This window comes from Taurulus bubalis (assembly GCF_910589615.1).
Source record: "Taurulus bubalis genome assembly, chromosome: 4".
Lineage (NCBI taxonomy): Eukaryota > Metazoa > Chordata > Actinopteri > Perciformes > Cottidae > Taurulus > Taurulus bubalis.
Window position 1 is genome coordinate 4,779,374 of NC_136592.1, and position 25,482 is coordinate 4,804,855.

A 25,482-nucleotide genomic window follows, 5' to 3' on the forward strand; every position below is an offset into this window, starting at 1 on the left:
TTCTGTGTTAGGTGCCGATATGTCTGAGCGGGGATGTACACACAAGAGAAATTGTCCGCATTATGGGTTCCATTCCCGTCGGGGTTGTCCATGCATGTTAAAAATGCATGCGCACGTGATGCGCAAATGCACTTCATCCACCATAAAGCATTCATTGTGCGTCACTAAGCCGTTGCGAATTCGGATGTATGATTTATACTGTATTGATTTTATTTTATGGTTTTTCCCTCTCCTCCACAGGAACCCCAGTCAATCGTATTCCCATCATGGCCAAGCAGGTCCTGGATCTGTACATGCTGTACAAGCTGGTGACGGAGAAGGGAGGCCTCGTGGAGGTCATCAACAAGAAGATCTGGCGAGAAATCACAAAGGGACTCAACCTGCCGACCTCCATCACCAGCGCCGCGTTCACCCTGCGCACACAGTAAGTCTTTGCAGCCGTGTTTCAAAAATACAAAAATAAATTAGTTTAATTGGCTGCAGTAGCTATAAATTGTCCCAGTCTTATATAAACTCTAATTTAATTTGCTGGAACTAAATAAAGAATCTGTGTGTGACTTGTCAACCTGGAAACGATCATCTTCCTTATTCCATGAATATGTGGATTTCTGTGTGTTGGTATGAGTGCGGATGTCAATATTAACCTGTGATGTAGTGTTTGTACACATGCGGGTTTGTTTCCTCCACCAGGCCGCCTTTCCCTCTTCACATTCAATCCCTCCGTCCATTACATCACACATAGCACCCATTGATTCCCATAGATTTATTGATATGATCTGGGTCAGAGTTCGCAATGACTAAGGTGCAGTTTGACTGACAGATTGTACGGCGAGCTGCGACTAATACGCTCCTGCAATCTGGATGGAAATCCTGCCGTAGATGTAACACCTCTCTATCCTGTCCGCTGGCAGGGTGCCCTAATGAACCTTATGTATATTTAATGTTGGTGGGCCATTGGGCGCAGCGTTGCTCTGTTGGCTCTATCTAATGGACGCTGCTCATAGCGTCTTATTGATCTGCTGTTCCACCATCACGCAGCCAGCACAGCACGCACAACACTGTATGCATTTTACCCAATTCTCTTATGGGATGGGTGAAAAATACCAGAGCTGTGACTAAGCATACTTGTGGACCCCCTGTGATGTCATCCAAGTATACGCTGCATACAAAACGTGTGTTTTGGCACTCCATTGTCATACCAGGTTGTCATTAAACCCAGTGCTATGTCATGCACTTAAGAAAGACGGTTACTGTCAGCTTTTTGTAGTAAAGGTCTTTAAATGTGTTTTACATCAACCGCAACTCTGATTTCCTGCCTTTATTTTGTCCATGTTGCTGATTCTACTCGTTCATTTAGTCACTGGTCAGCTGAAAAAAGAAGAAAAAAAAAGATTTCAAAGGCAGAGATTACTGTCCTTGACATCTGCTGACAGCCCGTATTATGTGCTTATGTTGTATATTAAAGGGTGAGACATCCTGCTCATTTTCAGGTTCATAGTTGTATTTGTACTACGAGAGAATATTTACATGCTTTAATGCTAAAAGAAATGTCCATTTAAACTCCCTCACAAAAAAGCCCAGTCTGCTCTGATGGGCTTGAGAGAAAAATATAGCGCATCTTTGCAAAAGGTAGTTCTCAAGCCATGAGGTGAGAGATCTCTGATGGTGTATATTCTAATGATCCTGCATGTGACGTGGGGAGGGGAGCCAAATCTGGATGGCATGTTAAATCACATGTTTTCTCATCTAAACAGCCCACAAAGAAACTGGCTGGTGTAATGGAAAAATATAAAACGTTTTAATTGTTGCAGGTTTGAATATCATATATTATATTTCATTTAACTATATTGTGCTTAGGCTGGCAATGACCCTTTTGTGGCCCCTGTTCTCCATCGCGTTATTCTCATTATCGTTAGATTTTTCGAGAAATCACGTGATTTATCGGCACTCCCTTTCGACTGGAAGAGCGTTCTTGTCTTACCCCCTCTAACAACAGCGCTTTCTTATCGTCTGCTCTAACCTGGAACTGCAAGAAATAAACGGACAAAGACAACTTTGACTCAAAGACTTTATTTCTCCTTTCCCGATTGACAGAGAAAATCTTCCATCACACTGAGTTGTCTCTTTTCACAGTTTGTGGGTTGGCAGACACTCCAGATACCCGAGTGTATGTGCACACACACTGAAGGAGTTCTTCTTGATGTGTCCCTTTTTTTTAAAGTGAATATTTGTAAACAATTTTACAGTTTTCACTCCAGATCATCATAAGTACATTTTGATTTTGATTCAGTTAGTACTGGTTATGTTTCTGAGCCGGATTAAGCCAGTAAGTCTGGTAATGCTAATACTTGCCATGTGAACGTTTGCTTTGGTGATCTGATGCTCTGTGTCTGTGTGTTCTCCCCTCCCCAGGTACATGAAATACCTGTACCCGTATGAGTGCGAGAGGAAAGGCCTCAGCTCCCCCGGTGAGCTCCAGGCCGCCATCGACAGTAACCGACGCGAGGGCCGTCGTCCGAGCTACAGCAGCAGCCTCTTCCGCTTCTCTCCCTCTCCCGGCACGGCTCCCCACATCCTCTCGCCTCCCAAGATGCACCTTTCAGCTCTGGGGGCCGGGGCCTCGGGGGTCCTCAACGGCCTGCAGTGCTCACCGGGACACTCTCTGAAGAAAGGTAGGAACCATGCAGTCAGACAAGGAGTCTTCTGATGGCGTCAACACAACCTCTAGCGAGTTTTACTCCCCTTGGTATCATACATATTTAGATTACCTTCTAACACAAGCCTGCCTGCAAGTAAACGGGCAGCTCGGAGATATACGTGTGTGTGACTATGAAGGGTAAAGAAGGGTGTTGCTGGGGGAAAACACAAGCATAAATGCTCAGTTCTTCATGAAGGTTCTATTAAACTGGGTAAATGTTTAGCACAGAGAATGTAGGCTGGCTGGATCAACTGGGGAGTTACGGTTACAGATGTGCTGAGACTTTGAAGCATTCATAGGGGAACACTGCCCTCTGTCGCACTTGAGAAAAACTACAACTGGCCACGGGCACCTGAATGAAAGCATACTTCAAGATGAGGATTTAATGATTTAGGGAGGCTTAGTTTACAGTATCAGCAAATAATTTAAAATACATGCATATATATAGGCCGTGACACAAGGCCAAAATAGTTTTCATCCCAGCACCTGCTTCTTTAATGTCAAGTGTGTGTGTGTACGCGTGTGTATTGGTATGACAGTGTGTGCGCATGCAGGAATGTTGGCATGCGAGTGTACTGTTACATTTGCGTATTACATTCCCGTAACATGTGATGTTCACTCCCTCCTCTGTATCTCGAGTGTGTGCGTGCATTTTTTCAGTCTTTTTATATGACTTTGTGAGTGTGTGTGTGTGTGTGTGTGTGTATGCCTGCATGTGTGTGTAGTCCATCCAGGTGTTTTAAGAGTCCACATGTGAACCAGTTTTGCTTCAGGCTGCGGGGAACCCTCACCTTTACTACTGATTAATAACACGGTTCCCACGCTGGGGGGGACACTTTATGAACTTTGAAGCCTTCGGTCCACATCAGTAGGATCCTGTTGATAACTGTCATTATTACCCTGCCGTCTTATCTGATGTCACTTTGACTGGGCTGGAATGTGACTCTGTGGCAGATCCGTGGTATGACTTGTACAAGTCTTGTCCGTGCACTGTATTTTACCCGTCAAATCGCTTTATGGGGTCAGATCAGACACAGTCATTATGGATGTGAAACTGCTTAAGCGTGTTCGAAACCGTCTGTTTTTGTTTTTATTCTAACGAGCGGGTCGTAAAGTGGGGTTCTGGGAAGTTCATTCTGTGCTGGTGGTCTCTCTGCTACAACTAAAATAAGTTGGTCATAAAAGTAAATGTAGTCTTGAGACACACACACACACAAAATGTCATTGATATGCAACCTTTGCTTCTGCAAAAAAAAGGTAGGTCTGCATTGAATTCCTATATTACAATTTTCTGTCCAGTTAAAATGTGGATTTAATTATGCTTTGATCCATTACGATTCTTAAAACTAACGCTCTTTACTCCCTCTTCCAGATGAGCTGACCAACTCCATCATGGCGGCAAGACCCTCCATGGCGCTGGCCCTGGGCCACCACCAGGCCGCTGGCTTGGCGAGGGCCGCCACTCTGGAGCAGCTCAGAGAAAAGCTGGAGACCGGCGGAGAGGGGCCGGAGAGGAAGATGGCCCGCCTGGCGGAAGAGCAGCAGCGCCTGATGCAGCAGGCTTTCCAACACAACCTGCTGGCCATGGCTTCCCAAATGCCCATGAACATGCGCCTAGGAGCCCCCACCATCACCACCCAAGGTCAGTGTTTGTCCAAATACGAGTAAAAGAAACGGAAATGATGCGTTTGTCAGTGCGTTTTTAGTGCGAGTCAAACGAGGAACCTATCATCTGGCCAGTAGCACCCCAAATTATTTTGTTCTAACAATGTCAAAGTATCTCAATTCTATACAGATGTGAAATGCTAAATATATGTAATTGATTGCATAAGTATTCGGCCTGTTGAAAGCAGCGTTTAAATGAAAAGTATCTCTTCAGATGAGAAGCAGCAGGACATGTCTCTGAGCATCTCAACCAATGGGAACGCCAGCATCACCGTCTCAGTGGAGGTCAATGGCACCATCTACTCAGGTTTGTTTAGCATTTATTAATCATTACATGTCCTTAATCCAGTGTAATGATGTGGTACATCCTTTACATCCCCTTGTCGTGATCACGGCACCATGTTTATGTTGGGATGTCTCCCGTTTTCCTACAGGAACCTTGTTTGCCCAGAAGTCTGGTGGGGCCCCGGGGCCCGCTGTGTCGGCTGCTGCTGCTGCTGCAGCCACCCCTGCTGGAGCCAGCACTAGCTATGGCTTCTCTGCACCACTGGCCCAGACCCTCAGCCCCACGTCCTCCTCCTCCTCCTCCAAGGGATCTGCCGAGCCGGCCCCCAGCGGGTCACCCTAACTCGGGAGGCCCGCCCTTTGCACCTGCTCCCCCAGGCCTCTCCTCCACTGGGAGGCCCAGCAAGAAATAAACAGTACAATGAGAAACGGATAAGAATAACAAACTGTTGCACAACAAATACCTCATCAACCCTGTCGACCTCTTGGCTGTCCAATCATGAACACAGAGCCCGAGAATATTCTGACAGCACGTGCCCAAACGCACAGCTATGCATTTTACTCAACACTCACACGCATACATGCACTACACTACAAACACACACACGAATCTACACACTCACACACACACACTCAATCTACACACACACACACACACTCAATGTACATGCTAAACACAATCAGCTCAGCCAAAACCCACTGACAGGTGTAGTCACAACTGAACTTGAAAAGTTTTATCTTAGGACATTTTGTTTGTTTGTTGCCATTTTGTCTTTTTCTTTTTTGATTTTGTGTTTTTTTTAGGATGATTTTTGTTTTTAGTTTTTCTCTTTTTACATACCTCAAATCAAGTAACCTTCAGTGGTGTCTTTACCTCAGGAGCTGTAGTATATTTAACCTGAATCAACTTTATTTTTATATTCTTTTTTCTTTTTTGTCGACCTAGTTGCAATCAGGGGAAGTCGGGTAACTCTCTCTCAGCAGTGGAACCTCACGAACAGAGCTCCCGCCTCCCAACTCGGGCCGCTCGGGTTCCTCCAGCACACTGTGGACTCGACTCAAACCGGTGAACGATCGGATGCTGTGGATCAGCACGTCACGTCCCTGATCTCAGAACTCCGCCCTCAGTTCAGATCAAGTCGAGTCCATTACATTTGGCCGGAAGGTTCATTGCGTGCACACGCCTCCCACCGTGGACCGTGAACTCTCTCACGAAGCAATGCACAGGAATGTTGTGTCCCATCAGAACCGCACAAACGGTCTTTTTAAAAACGCGTGGCGCACAAAGCTGGGGGACCGGCAACTTGAATCCAGCCGCAGCAGGCCGGGCAGACCCCGAGCGCGTTTCTCCACCCGGCTCCCGTCTGATACCGAGACGTAGTTCAGAAGCGTCGGCGTGAGTTTTGTTTCACTTCTTGTTTGTGCACCCTTGTTTCTCAGGTGTCTCATACCGGCCTCTCTGCTCTTGGCGGGCGTGTCTCTCTCAGGAAGCGACGTTGACAACTGCAAGGAATCGCTGTTGATTTATAAAGAAAAAGAAGGGATTCGTAAACCTGAAGAATGCACAAGTCTACACGACTGTTCGAGAATACCTCATCAGACTCTCCAAATGGAGAGCTACACTACATACCTCATCGGCTGCAGAGCCATCAAGACTTGATGCCACGACCCCTCCCCCGCGATGGAAACCTTACCTGACCTGAAACTGACGTGAACGTACTGACACACTGCTGGTGGGTTTTTGGGACGGGGCTCGCTATCGCTCCCTCCCCTCCTGTGTTCACTTGTATAACTTGTTTTATGCTTGCTTCCGTTTTCCTTTCTCTTTTTTTTTTCTTTCTTGGTTCCTCAAGTTTTTTCAGGGAAGAGGAAAAGAATAGTTATTTCCTCCACAGACGGGTTTCGAGGTTGCGGTGGGTCAAAGCAGGAAAAAAAAAAATACAACAATCGACCATGTTAACCTTAAACTTGACTGCGGACTCCAAAATCGCAGTCAACGCGTCTCTTTTTCTTTCTTTTTCACAACGGCAGCGAAATGATAATGCATGTGTACAATCATGTGACCAGCGGTTTAAAACACCCCCATCTTCTGGTTCACGTTAGCCTCTGGTTATTGCACAGCTAGATACCAAAGACTAGCCAGGTCGCTGCTCGCGGTTGATCCCTTGTACAATCCGGTCAGCTTAAGGTCTGTTTGGAGCTGCAAAGAAAACAAACATTTAATCAGATTTTAGATTTTTTTTTTTCTTCTTTTTTTTCTTCTTGAAAGCAAATGAAAATATGAAAATATCTTTAGGTGAGGTGAATCCCCATGTTTTGAGTTTCACGGCATGACTAAACAGTGGAAATGCGTACATTTCTGAATCAAAATCTGATCACATGACATGTACAGACATTTTTTGTTGGTGGATATTAAAGTTGTGTCGTCCAGAACAGCGGTCCAGATGCTGTGGCTTTTCTGCGCTGTCTCCCTAATTGAATCCTTTACATTCATGAGCTCTAGAGGCCGTTTAAAAAAAAAAAAAAAAACAGCCCCCTTTAAAAAAAAAAAGAATAATAATTCAAACGCAACACCATAGAGGCCCACGGCCCTTTTTATGAAGACAAGACACGTTCTGATAATCCAGTTAATAACCGTTTATTATCCCTCCACTCGTACGGCATTTTTCTCCCTTTTAAAGTAAATTTTTACGCATTTTTAAATACCACAAAGGATGACAATGACTTTTTCTAGATTTATCGGTGTTGAATGTGAGGGATTGTATCTGTTTAGAAACCTCTTTAAGCCCAGCGTGAACCGAGGTGGGCAGCCTTGTTGCTTTTACTAGACTGTATTTTAGCTTTTACGTGTCAGGTTTTTGCAAATGTTTTGCAGTGCAGATCTCTCAGTTTTGGGACTTTGAGGACGATGAGTCCTTTTTGGTGAGCCCTTCAGAACCCTGCATGACACATAACTGTATTTTATAAAAAACTAAAAGAAAGGTGAGAACTGTATATGCTGCCTTAAGATAGTTGCTGGTGAGATCCCGCCGGTGCAGTTTTCTCTACTCAACTGGTCGGGGATATGTCTTTCTCTCCGAGCTTAATCCATCGGAGAGTAATCACTTTATATTTTATTTTGGCGAACACTTCAATCAGACGTTAAGACACCAGTTGTCATTCATGCTGTTGGTAACAACTGAGTTTGGCTATTTATTTGTGTGTGTGTGTGTGTGTGTGTGTGTGTGTGTGTGTGTGTGTGTGTGTGTGTGTGTGTGTGTGTTTTGTTTTCGTCCTGGTGGACCTCGTTTTCAGTAACGGTTCAGCTTAATCCTTTAGGCGCCATGTTACTGAAACCTTTCATTGTTTCTAAGTCCAGGTTCTGTGTGTGTGTGTGTGTGTGTGTGTGTGTGTGTGAGTGTGAGAGAGAGCAGGCCATCACACAAACACAGAAGTTTTGATGGTATTTTAATGGAAGGGGGAAGTTTTCTCCAACAGTTGCCTCCCTTACATCATGCAGTTTTCCCCATATGGTTCAATGGTGACTTCTCATCACACCCACGTGTGTCTTCTGCTGTCGATTGTGCCACTTTGCTGTTCGTCAGTTCGATCCCCAGGCGTCAAGCCAGCGACCCTCCGGTCACCTCACAATCCTCCAAGCTCTTTTCCCCTGATTTGCTGTATGATGTGTTGCGCCTGTGAGCCTGTGTGTGTGTGTGTGTGTGTGTGTGTGTGTGTGTGTGTGTGTGTGTGTGCACGTGTGTGTGTGCACGTGTCTATTAGAGACCACCCCCTACCTCGTCATACCACAATACCTCAGGGCAGTGGGCTGCAGTCACTGTTGCATTCGATATTGAAGCTGCGTTGGGGGACGAGTGCTGACGGTCACTTCGCTAAATGCAACGTTGTTTTATTTTTTTCTTCTTTTTGAATTTGCGTCGTCAGTAACTGTAGGCGAGGTCTCGTCACTCAGGAAGCTGTGAAGTTGGAAGTCTGCAGAACCTTTTGTCTCTCAGATGATTTTGGAGTTAATTCAGTTTTAAAATTGTTTAAAAACTAACCTGATCTGTGTAAAAACAGGCGCATATGCAAGTGGTTATCGAATACCTCATTTATCAATTTTATGTTGTTTTTTGGCTTGTACAATGCTCCGTATATTAATTCAACTGTGGGGTTTGTGCATATTTTTGTACTGTTATTATTATGGACATGGTAATAATGATATTACTGATATTATAGTTTTCTCTTTGATTAAAGCAAAAAAAAATAAAAAATAGGACAAAACACATGAATGCTTGTAAAAACTGGTTTGTGCTGATTGTATTTAAGAGGAGCACTTTTCCAAAGTGGTTTTCACACATTCAGTTTTGTTCATATTAGTAATATAAAGATATGGTTCTCAGGGCTTTAAACTTGTATGTCATGATAAAGTTTTACTTTATATCTTACTTCCATGTGTGTTTTGTTTTATTTCTTCTTTTTCCAAGTGTCGTTGGGCCGACTTTAAAAGATGTGAGCCAAACCTGCTCTCTTTTTAGAAGCTGGGTTAACATTTAGAAGTGGTTTCACATCCTGATTCATTTCCAGTCAGGGGAAACACAAATTCACTTCCACTTTTTTTTTACAAGTGCAGGTTTCTGTGTCCCTGGTTCAGTCAAACAAAACAAACTCAGAGCCTCGATCACTGACATTTGTCACATTGATTATTCCAGGAGTCCATCAGCCCCGGGTTTCCTATGAGTCATCCTGGCCTTGGATGGGAAGGGCTGATATTTATACGATCAATAGCGTTCCTCACGTGAGCGTCACACTGCAAACCAATGTGCACATCGGCACGCTCAGGAAATGTCACAATGCAAGTTGTGACATTTTGTGACAGTTTAACCCTTTCAGTGGTGCTTCTGTCCCCATTGAGAGCACAGGGGCCGGGAGTTTTGTGTTTTATGGAGGAAAATGCAAATATAAATAAGTAAATAATACAATTTAAAAAAAAAAAAAAATAATGAAGAACATCCTTTGTGTGGTAAAGCATGAAGTGGTGCATGTGGACTGCTGCTGCTACGGCACAGCCCTTCATGAGGAAGAACTGAACTGGTAAAATGTAACAAGCAATGACAGTAAACTGCTGAACGAAAACAGATTGGCATTTATATCACTAGTTTTGAATAAATGAATCTATTGTAACGCTCAAGTAAGAGCAAATCCCAACAAAACGTCACAGATGATGCCACACACATGACTGGCATCTGCTTTAAAAGCTATCTCTGTATTCCCACACACGGCATGTCAAACACAAGTATTAAATACATATACATATATATATTTATTACAGTAAATAAAGTGCTAAAAGCATGTTGGGCAAATCTGAGGTAGGAAATTACTTCAAGGACAGAATGTCCCCTCTTCCTCCGGACATCATTTCTCAGTAAAGGAAGCGGGTGGTATTTCAAAAGAAAAAATAAAACTGCTATCGTATGGGTTGACTGGTTTCTACCAAACCAACGGGTTTCCTTCATGCCATTCGCTTGCCCCAGTTTACGTGGTCGTATTAGATTCATGCTAAGCATCTGGGTTTACTGGTTTCCTTTACATCTTCAACCAGTTGCCCCAGTTGCAACTCTGCATCTATCTCCTAATCCAAAACGGAAGCAGAAGAGACTCATCGTCTTGCTGGCTTTGTTCGACACAATGCTGGAAAGTCGAATTAACGGAGACATTTGTCAATATTATTTTCTACAATGTTGTGTGGTCTATAATAATAAATAAAAAAAAGCGAGGAGGTCATCTTTTCATCGTTGCAATACCACCTCTATCCAGTCGTGTGGTTTTGCATTGAGATTTGCATTGAGCTTATAATGAAAATTAAAACATTAGCCTCAAGCTGCGCTGACAAAATATGAATTCAAATCATTTGTCACATTCTTCTGAAAGCCTGCATTAAAAGGCGAGGACTTACTCTGTACAGTGGGACATATGCTTTCTCTATCAATGTCTACTCGGTTGAAAGCAATGCTGATTCCTGAATGCACCAGTGCAGCAATTGTGAGTAGTGATGGCGAGGTGAAGCTTCCTGAAGCATTGAAGCTTTCCATCCAATTGGTTCGCTCATGTACCGAAGCTTCATTTGCTCTACTGCGCCACCAAGTGGACAATAGATGTAAAACAGGCAGAGTGATCATAACGACACCATAGCTTTGGTGTGTGAAGCTTTAAATTGAATAAATTATGTTTGTGACGCCAATACATCAATTATTAACTTATTAATATTGTGTCTATCTTTATGACATAATGGCGGGGTCAAAATCAAAACTCGAAACAAATTGGGAGAGGGTTGTGATGTGACCGTGGGTCAGTGGTTAGAATATCTGACTTTCAGTCAGAGGATCGGTGTTTCGAGCCTCAGCTCCGCTTGTTGATGTGTCCAATTTTTTTCAAATTAAAAATAAGAACTTTTCCACTGTGCTGGGCTTTTTGAGACTATTTCGCCTGCTTTATAAAACACCCTTTCACAGGCACACATGAAGCTGGTACAGAGAGGAAGGGGGAATCCATTGGGTTTCTCTGCCTCTTATATTTCAAATCGCACAGCAAACCCACGAACTATTTTCTGAATCAGTCACGTGGTACGGCCGGCTCGTGAGGCTTCGAACGTCACCACATACGTCATCGACACAAGCCTCGATACGCGCTTCACCAAAATCTACCTGGTTACTCGACACGCGCATCGAAGCCTCGACACGAAAGGACACATCACTAATTGTGAGTTAAATCAAAGGAAACAATTACTATTAGGACCTGTGCTAACAAAATAAAGGATTTTAATTTCAGTAAAAATGTCGCGTCCCTATCTATAATACAATTGCAGACACTTGGGAGATCGGAAATGTCGTTTATCGCCATGGTTTTCCTCCCATGTTCTTCTCTCAGGACAAACTCTTGATCAGAACAGCCATCACACAAAGCCAGATCAGAGCGCCCGATGAGCGCCCCGCCGCCCCGCCCTGCAGCTGGAGTTGGTACTGCGCCAGGACTCTGCTGTGGCCCATCTCCTCCGACACACATGCGTACGCTCCCACCTGCTCGGGGCCCATGCTGTCGATCAGGAGGAGGCACTGCTGCTCCCTCGAGCTGCAGGCCGTGTGGTTGCTGCCGAGGTGACGCCAGGTGTACTGGGCGTGATGGGACGACACCGGGCACCGGAGGAAATACTTGGACTTAGAGGGAAGAGTGACGCTGCCCGTGGTCTCGGCTGCGTGTGTCACAGTGGAACCTCCAAACAGTGAGGAAAGAAACAACAGCCCTGTTAAACTTGTAGACGGGTGTTTGTTTAACCTTATTTCAGTCGGCAGAAAACCAAAAAAAAAAGCAAAAAACTTATTTAACCAGATTGACAATAACAAGGGTCAAAACATTTAAACAGTTAAGAGAGCATAGTAAAATATATATTAAAAGATGGAGCAGTAAAAAGCACAATAAAACCAATAATGAAAATAAAAACATAAAAAGCAGGCCATAGGGCATGAGTTTAACCAAACGCCAGTGCAAACAGCTATGTCTGTAGTTGGTTTTTAAATGATAAAACCGAATCAGAAAACCGTAGGGTGCAGGCAGAGCGTTCCACAGCTTTGGTGCTACTGCCTCAAACGTGTGAACAGAAGATTTAGCAAGTTAAAAGAGGGACTAGGAGAAAAGAGAACTGTATTACGCTCTCTGACGTTCAACTGAAGCCGATGACCAGGAGTGTGTGTGTGAGATAAGAAAGTTGGAAAAGAAGAAAGAAAGAAGTTGGCTAATACGTATTTAGTATTTCTGAAAGACGGGTCAAAGTTCTGTCGGTGCAGCACAGCATGGCCCCGTAGGACCGATGTCAGGTTCATTCATGGTGGCAGAGACGTGACGAGGGCAAGAAGGCAGACAGGAAGTCGAGGAAGTGGCCGTGTCAATTGTTTGCCAGATTCCCATATCATTTGAACCATATGGCAAGATAAGATGGTAAGGGTTCAAAACACACTAAATGCCTCACTGACTTAAGAGACACACAAAGACAGTATTTTTAAATCAATATGTAATTATGTCTAATTAAACGGTAAAAGAAGAGAATGGAAGAGGACTGTCTGGGTCTTAGCTATGTGTTTGAAGATGGAAGAGCGTGGATTGGCTGAGGATGATTGTTGTCTTTGCAATGTTCCAAATTGAACTGTCTTTTTTGGGAGACAGCAATGCGAGCACACAACATAACAGAGGTGACACTCTGTCTACTTTGAGTTGTTAAAAAATGAATATGTTTTGCATGTGATTTGCGTGTTTGCCTACGTTGATCATGCCACAGGTATATACTGATCTTTTTGGAACAATGTTATCTCCCAGGGCAGAACCTGTGATGAAGGCTTTGGAAGTTTAGCTCCTTGCTCAAGGGCTCTTGCTAGCAGTTGCTTGCCGTGTGTTTTTTTCTTTTTTTGTTATGACCTTCAGTTCTTCAAATCAGGCTTTTCGCTTCTGTAGTTATCTGCAATTTTGTGTAGGGTTTTGTACGTTGTATGCATACAACATGATTGCGTTAGGAAACTGCGACTGCAAAGACACAGGTGTCCATGCAGACTATTCACTATTGATGTTAAAGTAGCTTTAGACATTTTGGAAAATAGGCTTGCATGCTTTTTTTGCAGAGATCAATTCCACTCTCATGTTTGCCTGTTAAATATAAGTCTATAGCTAGTAGTCGGTGAGCCTAGCTTAGCCAGACCCGACCCTCATACCTTTGTCAGGGAGCTGAACCTCTGACACAGGCGAGCAGATGGAATGGTTCCCATAGGTCAGATCCTGCACCGTGCCACTGTGAAAGTAAAGGGTATTTGAGTTAGAAAAATATGGCAGCTAGGTTACAAACAGAAACCATGCGTGTTTAGATTAATTTGTCAAGCTATTTTTAGGTGAACTTTTGAAATGCCGCAGAAAGAGAAAATGCGAAATAAGCGTGTTTCCATCAACTTATTTGGAGCGAATAAAGTGGGCTACAGCGTGGTTTGGTTAGAAGTTGGCGCCTAAAGCTACGCATGGCTGTAATCCGCCAGTATAAACTGAGTAGAAGAAGTAGAAGTAGAAGAAACAAGTTGGCCTTCTAACCATATCGAACCATCTACAAGAGAAAAAGGAGAGAGGTTTTCAAGAAGTAGTTTCAGTTGGGCAAGTTCTAATTGTTTAATTGTCTGTCATGTCAGCGATTGTTGGCCATTTGTCATGCGGTCCGGAGACAAAGACGAGCATTCATATATTATAGAGACACGCAAGAAGACGCAGACAGCGGAAACAGCTGATCACTCATGTGAGTGAAATGCTCGCTGCGAAAGAATTTATCCGTCGAGGACGTTTCTATAACCCAGTTCGTGCATCAACACTTTTGCGTCAAAGGCAAAAAACACATCAAGTGCAACACGTTGTTTTGTGCAATTGAGCCGTTTTCTATTGCGATGCTTCAAAACTATCAAAATATGCGACGGGAAGCACAGCATTATGCACAAACACACCAGACACAACTAAACTACCTGCAAGTGAATCAAACATGTACATTGATGTTAATGCAGACACACACAACTGTCACAATGCAGTCTGACAACAGATCCAAGTTACTGTACACTGCTGGATCACCTGATCCACCACATTGTGTGAGCAGAGCAGAGCACAAACACCCATAAAAGGAAGTTATTAATGACTAAATGTATCAAAGGTCTGCTTTCAAGTTCCTCTGTTTAACTTTATTTATTTATTATTAGAAAACCTTATATTATTTAGACCATTATCCAATTACTTTGTGACTGTGCCTTATTTTATGAAACAAAAGGCAATTCAAGCAGTAATACACTGAGGAAGATTACCATATCAAGTTTGAAAGGGGGGTTTCACTAGATTCCACATGAACCCACACCAGCGTTAAAAAAAACGAGGTTACATCAACCGCATCACCTCGTGGGAAGAGGGGCTCACGGGGGATTTTGCAGTATTTGCATTTCACGACAATAGATGCGCTTCCAGACAGACTATTACCCAGAGCAAGAATACATTTACTCCAGTTACCCTTGTTAGTCAGCCTTTCCCCATGAGGGGAAACTCTCCCTATCACTAGCATTTCCTCCTTGTAGAGCCTTGATACCATTTCTACGATGCGTCAAATGAAAAAGTGATCTGACTGATCAAAGTCATCGAGCACATTACAGGAAGTGTGTATGCAGATGTGCTGGTGTTGGCTGGTAGTGGGTGGTGGTTGTGTTTCTGTATGTAGGCGTAGTGACAAGTACCACCACAGACTGAGAAATCTAAAGATATTCATTTCATGACTAACTTTCTTCCCGTTTACAGAGCAAGTCTCTGAAAAGTGAGAATGTAATAATGATACCATAAGTGTACGGAAGGCAGGATTTATCTTTATATCCTCAAACCTTTTTTTAAAAACTTATATTTCCTGAAAGATAAAAGTTGTTTTTGGAAAGAAAAAAAAAATATTACATATTTTATTATAATGGGAAAGTCCTCTCATAATAAAATACTTTGTGGGAATAACCTTTTTTTCTGATATTGGCAGTTCTGCGTTGCAGTCCATGAACAATAACAACATGTGACAGTGAGCCTCGCAGAAGTCAGGTGAGGTAACTGCTGTTTAAACACATGACAGCCGCATGCTCAGGCCTGGAGATAAATATTAATATGCTGAAACTTCGCACAAGCACTTAAACCTTCACTTATTATGCTTGCACTCTGATTAAGTGAAGTTAAATATGTTTAGTAATTCATTTAGTGCAGATTTCGTGAACCGTAAGTTTAGGTCCGCTGAAAGCATAAATGCCCTAACTTTCCTCCTGGACCAATACATAACAGCAAGTATCGTTTCTTCCATAAGTAAGTCATATTTCAGTTTTTTGGCTAGAAAGAAATACAATGTGGTTGATATCCTGCTGAGGCTTTGTCTGACCGTGGTTTTGGATTCCGTGGGTCGTAAGCTTTCCAGAAAGGTGCGCCAATCATGTGTGGCATCAAGCTGGATATCAAACTTTATATTTTCATAACTTGGGCAGCTCTCTCGAGTCATATTCATGGTTTATGTTAATATTTATGGTTGAATTGTGTTTAAACATGTACAATATAGTTATATGCTCTTGTAAGGTCAGGCTCTGCAGTTTCAATTCATGCAAGAACGAGGACTTGGAGAGTGAGGAAGACCTCCTGATGAAGGGGATCATTTGTTTTCGGGAAAGTTCTGTTTTGAACAGGTTTAAATGCAGAATTTGGAAAGTAGTGAGATATGAAAATGATTGTCAGTTTTGGCAGTAACTTTGAGGAGTGTTGACATATTACATGATTTGACATCCCATGTATGCTCTGATGAAGGCCCTTTAGTTTAGCCCGAACGCTAAAAATAAAGTGTCCTCTGCGTGGATTTAAATGTGCGGATCTCTTTTCTCCCGGTAACGGGAATAAGCAATGTTTAAGTGTTGTTTACGTCCTAAACACGCCATTCCACCGCTCACCAATTAGAGCTAATGTAAAGTAATCAATAAGAGATGTAACGCAGTGACGAAGGACACTGCGAGCAAGAAAAGTGAATGTAAACAATGTAAATGTTTGTTTGTTAAGTTTTAAGAAAAAGAATGAATGAGAACAGGGAATTGGTTTAACAAGAAAACTCCACGGAAAACCTTTACACTGAGCCCACTACATGTAATCTCTGGTTGTGAAATGAAGTGATGTTTGAATATTCAGATGATGAAATGTCTCCTGGTCCATCTTACTCAGGGGTGCAGTGGGTGCCGTTCCAGCCACAGTCGGGATCTCTGGCCAAGACGCATAGCTCACAGGTGTCTCCATACTGGGCACAGTTTGCCACATTCAGTTGGACCAGTTCATTTCTGGAGCTCACGTACAGCTTCCCCTGCAATGGTACACAGCACAACGTTGGCTTTTTTAAATGTAATCGGACCACCAATATCCTCTGAAAAACATCCAAGTTGCACGCCCTTCTTTCAGAATTCCTGAAAGAATTCTTCAACTCACTCTCACCATAATTGGTGTGTATGAGTTTTCATCTCCCTGTGTGTCTTGGTTGAATAGTTGTGTTACTCACAGAGGAGGGGTGGAGGCTGATGCTGACGACGTGGGTCCTGTGGTTGAAAGGTTGATACTCAGCGATGATGAATGTCTGACTTTTATTCTGCATCACCTTATGAATCCTTCCATTTTCTGGATCAGGGAGACAGACAGGAAGATGACTAAATACTCAAACCTGTATAAACACACCCCGCACCCACAAGCCAACACACTCATATCCCATGTTTCATCACCTCGTTATGACTCGTCCAGCAAAGTGTATCAAAGGTTTTGAGCAAAAAATGAAAGAAAAAAGAAAGTCTGTTGAGCTTGGCACTACATTGGGTCTGTAGCTTGCAGCTACTTGCACAATGCTGTGACTTGACTGTTGCATATATTACATTTCTAAAGAACGGTTAGCAGTGCTGATGTAATCAAGGCCGATTAGCAAACTTGCTTCCATGTCAGTCAAATAGGAGGCTTGAGGCTTGTTAGAATAAGTCTAAACATGATTTATATCTTCTTTTGAAACTTTTTGAAGCTATCTGGAGATCAGTCAGAGTTCAACAGAAAACCCACTTCCCTTTACTGCTATGCACTTATCTTTTGAGAGGCCCTACTTCCAGTATTAGGTAACAGTCCTAGTCAAAGGTGACCTGACCTGTCCAGTCTTCACCGGGTAGGACTCGGCTGAATCAGGCTGTGAGTGTCAGCACATCCAATTTCCAACACTTGAAACTCGTTTTTAGAGCTGCAACACCGCAGCTCTCAGCTACCATGTTAAACTGAACATCTCTTGTTTATTTAAAATGTCAAACAGTAGATTGTTCATACAGAAAGAAAACTATTTAGAGCAGCGGTCGGGAACCTACGGCTCGCGAGCCATATATGGCTCTTCCGGTGACGGCATATGAATCCCAGACAATTTTAAGTTGAAAAAAAAAAAAAAGTTTGGAACTGATTTTAAAATACTAGTTTTGAAGATAAATTTCACGGGTCACGGCCAGCGTTCCCTCTAAACTGTGCGCGTGCGCGGCCGCGCAGCCCAGCCGAAGTGGCCGCGCAATAGATTTTTCAGACCGCGCACATTTTTCAGACCGAACAAGAGGACTTTTTCAGGAGTTAAAAATCTTTTTTGCGCCAGTGTTTCTGAGATAGGAGTGAGCCGTCTCCACAATAATAAGATCTTTGATGTGCCGTGTCGAGTCTTCTTGGCCAATCAGCGTCCCGTTTCTCGACATGCGCTCTCTGTACCTCTGCTAGCGCTCTGCCTCCGTTACACCATGTCAATTTAATAGGCCTATAATTATTGTTAAGCACTGCATTAGTATTTTTCTTTCAATGAAGTTCCACTTAAATGTTGTACCTGCTGAGAAATGACTAAACACCTTTGATACTTTTATTTTGTATATATAATCATTATCAGTCATAACCAGTGAACCAGTCATAACCTCCCCTTATTGAAGTTCAACAAAGATCCTTTAAGTTCAACTAAACTGACTGGTAAAACACCATCATTAAAATGTTCCCAAAGTCCAGCCATTATAAAGGACATTGAATAAATATCAACCTTGTATACATATTGATGCATTTGCTGTCATCTCAAAGCACCCGCAAAGTGCTCAACCTCACCACGTATGAACCAGACTACAAGGACATCAGCAAAACCATGCAGCACCAGAAGTCGCATTAAAAGTAAGACATATTTAATTTATTATACGTTAAAAATACTATATGGCTCTCAATGAAATATATTTATAAACATTTGGCCTTTTTGGCTCTCCCAGTCAAAAAGGTTCCCGAACCCTGATTTAGAGGAACCTGTGTATGTAACTACCCTCAAATATACAATCATTAACAGGAAACTACACGATTTGTAATATCAACTTCCCTGATTAGTATCACTCACTTAGAGACAGGAACATGACGGTGTGGTAACGGTCTCTGTTGTTCCGGGAACCGTGGACGTGGATGTGAGTGTAGCTGTGGTGATTAGAGAGGAGCGGGCCAGAGTTGTTCACGGGCCGGACCCATTGCTGCGCCTCCGAATTCTCCTTGATTGTCCTCAGGACGCCTGGTTTAATCTTTGTGCTGTCTTCAACACACTGATGTAAAAAAGAAAGAAGGCACGTGGGTTTTAGTTTGTGTTAACGGTTGTCCTGCCTGTCCAGCTTTCCCGTTCCTGCGTGACACTCGTGTTGCCTTGCGCGGCAACTGGATTCCTCGCAATGTCACGCGAGAGTCACGGGTATGTGTGTGAGATGACGCAGAGGAGCGACTTTTTGTTCTCGACAACAACGGCGGTTCCCAAAAGAGGTCAGAATAGGTGCTGGAACAAGTAACAGCACCCCATGAGAAAAAAACGTTTTTTCTCCTCTCCCAATCTTTAATCAAATTTCTCCCGTTTTCTCCCGCTGTAGCTAGCTAGCGGTTTTCTCAGCTGACCAATAGACCGATAGCTTCGTTAGATAGCTAGCTAGCTAGTTAGCTAATGAAACTTCTTCTTTGTAACGCCTTCGGGTTGAAAGATGGCGTCCATATTGATGCCAGGAATCTTTTGGTGAGTCCAGTTGATACAGCTGTTATTTTACACCTCAGATAAAGTTGCTCGACACATACCTCTCTAGGCCTCTTGCTTTGCTCGACCTCGCCTTTTAATGGGGAGGTTGTGAAGATGTCATCAATATCTTTTATGGTGTAGACACACACAGCACTCATACCCCTGCGGAGAGACACAGAGGTCAGCGGGTAAACACAGACACATCTGCAGCAACAAGAAGAGGTCAGCAAGACTTTAGTCATGCTGGTCAGGAAAATGTGAAAAACAGCTGATCAACTCAACTCAACTCGAGCAAAAAAAAAGGAAGCGTAAACAAGATGTTCTCGGTTAGAATGAACAAGATAAAGCCAATCATCATCTGATCAACATCATCTAAAAAAGCACGGAAATGTTCAACGGTTTGCCCATTTTGTCAACTGAGTAAACAACTATTTCTAGTCTTTATCCCCATCTCTTGATGGTTTGTGGCTATGGTTTGGTTCAGTTTCCTGACATGACATCTGACTCTGCTGTTTTATGTAAAGACACAAAAATAGTCAAGTCATCTTGTTTTTTAACATTGGGGCTGACTTTAATCTTAAAATGTTTTTTTTGGAAAAGCACATTATTGCATGCTAATGCTTAAGTCATGGCTATACTTGAGTTCTATTTAAATGTATCCCACCACAACATGATTCAAACTTGGAAAAAAGCAGTGTTTGAAACTCTCCACCCTTTCTTGAATGCATGAATGCTAATGCATGAGTCTCTACCATTCATTTCTGAAGAGAGCGTAAACCCTGGTGTCCTGCCACTGGTCTGCGTGCACCGTGGCCACGTCCACCAGCTCAGAGAAATGCTGTCTGCTGTCTTCGTCTCCACAGAAGAGCCTGGCATTCATCTGGGACGTCCAGCTGAACTGCAGGATGTTCTTGGGACCGCCACGATCCCCCTAGCAACAACAGCGCAGCCAATGGATTAATCACTCTTTTATAATGCATATGTAATGAGTAGTATAGGATATCTACCTTGTATATGTGCACATATCTGATGCTAAACATGTGTTTTGTGCAGGTCTTACCGTGCAAACCCGGGCCACAAAAGGGAGCCACATTTCACTGTACAAGCCTCCCTCTGTGTTTTTCTCCCTATAGAAGGCATAGGCTTGGCTCTTCAGGGGTTCTCTCTGTCTGCTGAGCACCAAACCCACATAGTGCTGCTCTGAAGAGAGAAAAACAAAGCCATTGTTTCTCTCTATCGCCGTAGAACATATACATCATTTAACTTACAAAAAACAGATCTATCTCCATGCAAAATACCTTTATTGTGTCTTAACGGTCCAACTCTGTTTTTCCCAAACTTGTGGATGCCAACATAATCTTCAGATCCAGAGTACGTAATGTAGAGATCACTTTCTGCTGAATCTGCAAAAGACAAAGCAAACTGTTACAAATGTTTATGGTATCATAGAAACATCGCTGTGCTTTTGGTTTGCAGCGAGCGTCAGTTCACCGTTTCATTATCCAGACGCCAGTTTACTGACATGCAAAACCATCATCATCATGAGAAAGTGCTGAGCTGATGAAAGCACGGTTAGTTCTGCTGAAAAGAGCATCGAAATCAGAAAGCAGAGATGAATCGGCGGTTTACGAAAAATCCTGCTAATCAGAAACTCACCCAGAAGGGCAAACGGTTCACCTTCCTTCATGACAAAATCTCTGATGTTTTCCATTTTTTCAGAGGGAAGGCACCTGGGCGACTGCTCTGATAAATTCTACGAGAAAACACAAGAGATCTCAAACTACCCCAGCTGTGCTCCATCTGGCAGCACAATTTTGATTGTTTCAAATACACGGGAGTGGCTCTGTGACCAGACAGAAAGGAGCATCACCGGTGGTTATCCCCAAGGTGTTGAGACAGCAAGACAGACATGTTGCTGCTCATCTCCGTGTCAGGGTCCTACCATGTCACAGCACAGGGTCTCCTTGCCGTTGGTCCCGCACAGAAACACCTGGTTGGCCTCCTCCCTCTTGTGGACCAGTGTGATGTTATAGTTGCAATCCTAAGTGACAAGAGCCAGATTGTTTGAGATATTACAATCAGATCTGACGAACATGTCCACATGTTCTGCTGCGTGCTGTTAATGATGTTCTTTTACTGGTCTCAGTCTCGGTGGAGGTCCGGCGTCGATGCACTCTGTCCACAACACGTGTATTTCCATAGGAGTCTGTGAGGAGAAGGAGTGCCTTGTTGTCATTATCTCCACGTCAATGAAAATGAACGCCATCTGTTGTTTAGATGCAAAACCCCTGATAGTTACTTATGTATGCAAACACTGTCAGAGGTGTTTACTGCACCTTCTGAGGATTTTGGAAGTTGAATGAGTTCAGGTGTTTCTGTCCAACGGCTATGACGGTATCCGGCTCCTCTTCCACAATAATCCCTACGGGTGCGTCGTGTCCGGGTAAAGGAAACCTTGTGATTGCTGTCTCTACAGGGAAGAAAAACAAATACTGACAAATGACAAACACTTGGTGTGATGGATATGGTGAAATTGTCATTGTACACTAGCTTAACCGGTTATTAGCCGAGCCAGCGGCGTGGCTCCAGAATAATATATCCAGTGTTGTCTGTGAAACCGATGACACTCCCATCAGCCTCACTTGTACTTTGTACTTGATTAGCATGCTAACACGCTAAACTGAGATGGAGAGCATGGGAATTGGTCGTAATTGGCTGTAATTGGACCCATCAAAAGCCAAATTATATTCAATTTACGTTTAGACTAAACAGGAAAGAGAAAGCAGTTACATAAATGTTTTCATTAATGTGCACTGTCCCCTTATCAAATAAACCATAAAAAAAGATATGGTCTTTCTGAGGATATGGTCTCCATTCCAAGTGTGTGTTGAACCTTGCAATTAGTTGTCCCTTTCATAGCCATAGAGGCTTTGTGTGTTTTCAATCTTTGAACAATTTGGGTGAGACGCTCCTCTTCGATTTGGAATTTGGTGTAGTTTCTAGAAGGAAAAACATCTGTCCTTATCGGTCTCTGGTGGAGTTTTAAAGAATCTATCTCAGTTTGGGCTGAGCGTTTTTTCATTAATAGACAACAGAAAAGGCCCGTATGGAATACTGCCGGATTGTGCAAATGAAAGCATTTTGAAAGCACACAGGGACGACAGCTTGCGGTCACAAGCAAAGCGGTGTCAGATTGACCTTCATCAGCAAGATCTGCAGTCAGTGTCCTTTTAACCTTCCTCTTGTGTAAATATATATGGGTCAAAATTGACTCGTATAAATGTTATTATAGTTACAAATATTAAAATGAAGAAACAAATGTATTTAAGAGATGTGTTCTAATACCCCTCGGTAATAGTCAGGTAACACAACAACCTTTTATCGATTTATTTATATTCTCTTGAGGTTCATTTTACATTTCTTTAATTGAAATGGAGGTATCCTGACAAAGAAAAGGCCCAGAGGCCCACACCAAAAATATTAAAACATACAACAATATGTTCATGGATAAGGAAGCCTAACAAGGTCACCAAGAGATGAGAAACAAATTGGATGATAGATAATTGTTTGTAGTGTATTTTACAGCTGATTTAAGACATGGGTCAAAACCGACCCGTTTACACAAGAGATGCTAACAGAAAGCGGAGGATAAAAAGAGGAAGGATAACCGTGAAAGAGAACTTTTTAAACACCTTCCAAAAGTGTATCCCCTAATTCTTTAGTAAACACTTTTTAAATATTGTGTGGTAGTTTTGATATCACCATGGCACAATACGTTTACTAAGACATTATTAGCTTTTTTAAATGTTTTATATTATGATCATATACATCTTATAATATTAATGACTTTGGTGTGTGTGTGTGTGTGTGTGTGTGTGTGTGTGTGTGTGTGTGAACGTGTAGTCAGACATGAGATATTCATGTGCTTCTATTAACATGTCCGACAGTTTCCCATCACAATAAACAAAATGCCTCGAGAAGGATGATCTCTTTCCATCCTGATTCCGATGAGTGAACCTGCCAAAAACGTCGGCGTCAGTGCCCAAAAAAAGCACTTTAATTACTTATAGCGCAGTGCAGCAGCTGGTCGGTCCCTCGACAGTCAAACTTGGGGAAACGATAACACATTCTGAAACGTTCTCCTTGTTTTCTCCGATACGTGAGGCTCCTGCACCACCGACCGACACAACTACTGTCATGTTTCAAAGTCGGAGAAAAAAGAAAAGAAAAGCGAAATATTTCATACCTTTCTCTGTGAACGTCATCCTCGGTAAAAGCGTCGTTGTCGCCGTTAAACTCCTGAGACATGTAAATAAAAGATATACTGTTAGAAATAAGGGCAGCATCCTGCTTCTGGCAAGCTGTGCGTCTGTGATCAGAACCAGAAGAGAAGAGGAAGCTCTTCCTCTAGTGCCGCTTCATTTGGAGGCGATCATCAACGAAGTTCAAATACTATAAATATCTGTACTTTCTACTCCCTACATTTTAAAAATAGCCTCGTTACTATTTCATTTTGGTTTGTTTTCACTCCGGCTTGTCATCGTTCAAAAACACGCACACAAAAAACCTCTCCGCCCCGTTGCGCAGAGATACGTGCACGCGCACAAAGGTGGGCGCTGAACACTAGCGATGGCGAGATGAAGCTTTCCATCCAATCGGTTCGCTCATGGGCCGAAGCTTCATTTGCTCTACTGCGCCACCAAGTGGACACTACATGTAAAACAGGCAGAGTGATCATAACGACACCATGGCTTTGGTGTGTGAAGCTTTAAATTGAATAAATTATTGTTTGTGACGCCAATACATCAATTATTAACTTTATGATATAATGGCGGGGTCAAAATCAAAACTCGAAACAAATTGGGAGAGGGTAGTGATGTGACTGTGGGTCAGTGGTTAGAATATCCAACTTTCAGTCAGAGGATCGGTGTTTCGAGCCTCAGCTCCAATAGTCCATGTTGATGTGTCCAATTTTTTAAGTAAAAATAAGAACTTCTCCACAGTGCTGGGCTTTTTGAGACTATTTCGCCTGCTTTATAAAATACCCTTTCACAGGCACACATGAAGCTGGTACAGAGAGGAAGGGGGAATCCATTGGGTTTCGCCGCCCCTTATATTTCAAATCGCACGGCAAACCCACAAACTATTTTCTGAATCAGTCACGTGGTACGGCCGGCTCGCGAGGCTTCGAACGTCACCACACACGTCATCGACACAAGCCTCGATACGCGCTTCACCAAAATCTACCTGATTACTCGACACGCGCATCGAAGCCTCGACACGGAAGGACACATCACTACTGAACACACACACCAGCGGACAGAGAGCGTCGAAAAATAAGTCGCGTGAAAAGCAGACCGCTATATCTGCGTTTTAAACGCTCCCAGGGTGAAGATGCATTCTTAAATACTGATGAATGAAGAAAAAAATTGGGCTCCAGCAAAGGGGCACTTTTCTCATCCAGGGCAAAAGGGCAGGTGCTTGAGCACCACTAGGGGTCTATCTGTGCACGTGCCTGATGTACTGTATACTATGTAGCATATATGTGTATATACATGTATGTGCAGATTACCATATAACTTGGAGTTTGAATCTGTCTATGGGCGGATCAGTACCGTAATCATTTTCTACAATAATAATAATATGTATGGTGTACTAATAACACTGTCATATAATTATGAGTGCTTTCAACACATCCATAAGTTTCTTTAGCGCTAAATAAACATTACGAAGAGCACGCCATGCAGCGGCTATGCCGTGTTCTCTGCATCGTGCTGACACTACAAACATGTACGGTACCACTTGCAAAATAGCTCAAGGCTGTGATGAAGTCTGTGAGACTGTGATCCAGTCTGCATAGTCTGTGAGACTCTGTGATCCAGTCTGCATAGTCTGTGAGACTCTGTGATCCAGTCTGCATAGTCTGTGAGACTGTGATCCAGTCTGCATAGTCTGTGAGACTCTGTGATCCAGTCTGCATAGTCTGTGAGACTCTGTGATCCAGTCTGCATAGTCTGTGAGACTGTGATCCAGTCTGCATAGTCTGTGAGACTGTGATCCAGTCTGCATAGTCTGTGAGACTCTGTGATCCAGTCTGCATAGTCTGTGAGACTCTGTGATCCAGTCTGCATAGTCTGTGAGACGGGCGATGCTCTGGTGCGTCTGTGGTGTTTAATGTACGACTCAAGGAGGTCTCGGCAGAATCTGCTTCAGACTAAAC

At 43.1% G+C, this 25,482-nt stretch overlaps 2 protein-coding genes across 2 annotated transcripts in view; one reads left to right on the forward strand and one right to left on the reverse strand.

The window, feature by feature from the left end:
- Positions 1-4,991, forward strand: part of LOC306735463 (AT-rich interactive domain-containing protein 3B) — a gene marked incomplete at its 3' end in the record, with an annotated part of 43,439 nt that extends 38,448 nt beyond the window's left edge. The window contains exons 5-9 of the mRNA XM_079216933.1: positions 241-424; positions 2,413-2,672; positions 4,071-4,340; positions 4,578-4,670; positions 4,798-4,991. Of these exons, the coding sequence (XP_079073059.1) occupies positions 241-424; positions 2,413-2,672; positions 4,071-4,340; positions 4,578-4,670; positions 4,798-4,991 (1,001 nt within the window). The remainder of the gene's footprint in view (positions 1-240; positions 425-2,412; positions 2,673-4,070; positions 4,341-4,577; positions 4,671-4,797) is intronic.
- A 4,696-nt stretch (positions 4,992-9,687) lies between these two features.
- LOC306735555 (semaphorin-7A) lies at positions 9,688-23,759 on the reverse strand. Its single transcript, XM_079217039.1, has 14 exons — positions 23,509-23,759; positions 21,599-21,732; positions 21,400-21,468; positions 21,205-21,303; positions 20,919-21,015; positions 20,561-20,665; positions 20,323-20,462; positions 20,015-20,193; positions 19,322-19,424; positions 18,612-18,807; positions 16,740-16,855; positions 16,408-16,547; positions 13,384-13,460; positions 9,688-11,897 (listed from the first exon to the last, which is right to left on the reverse strand). The coding sequence occupies exons 1-14, from the start codon at positions 23,606-23,608 to the stop codon at positions 11,551-11,553; spliced, it is 1,902 nt and encodes a 633-aa protein (XP_079073165.1). The 5' UTR covers positions 23,609-23,759; the 3' UTR covers positions 9,688-11,550.
- Positions 23,760-25,482: the final 1,723 nt, after the last annotated feature.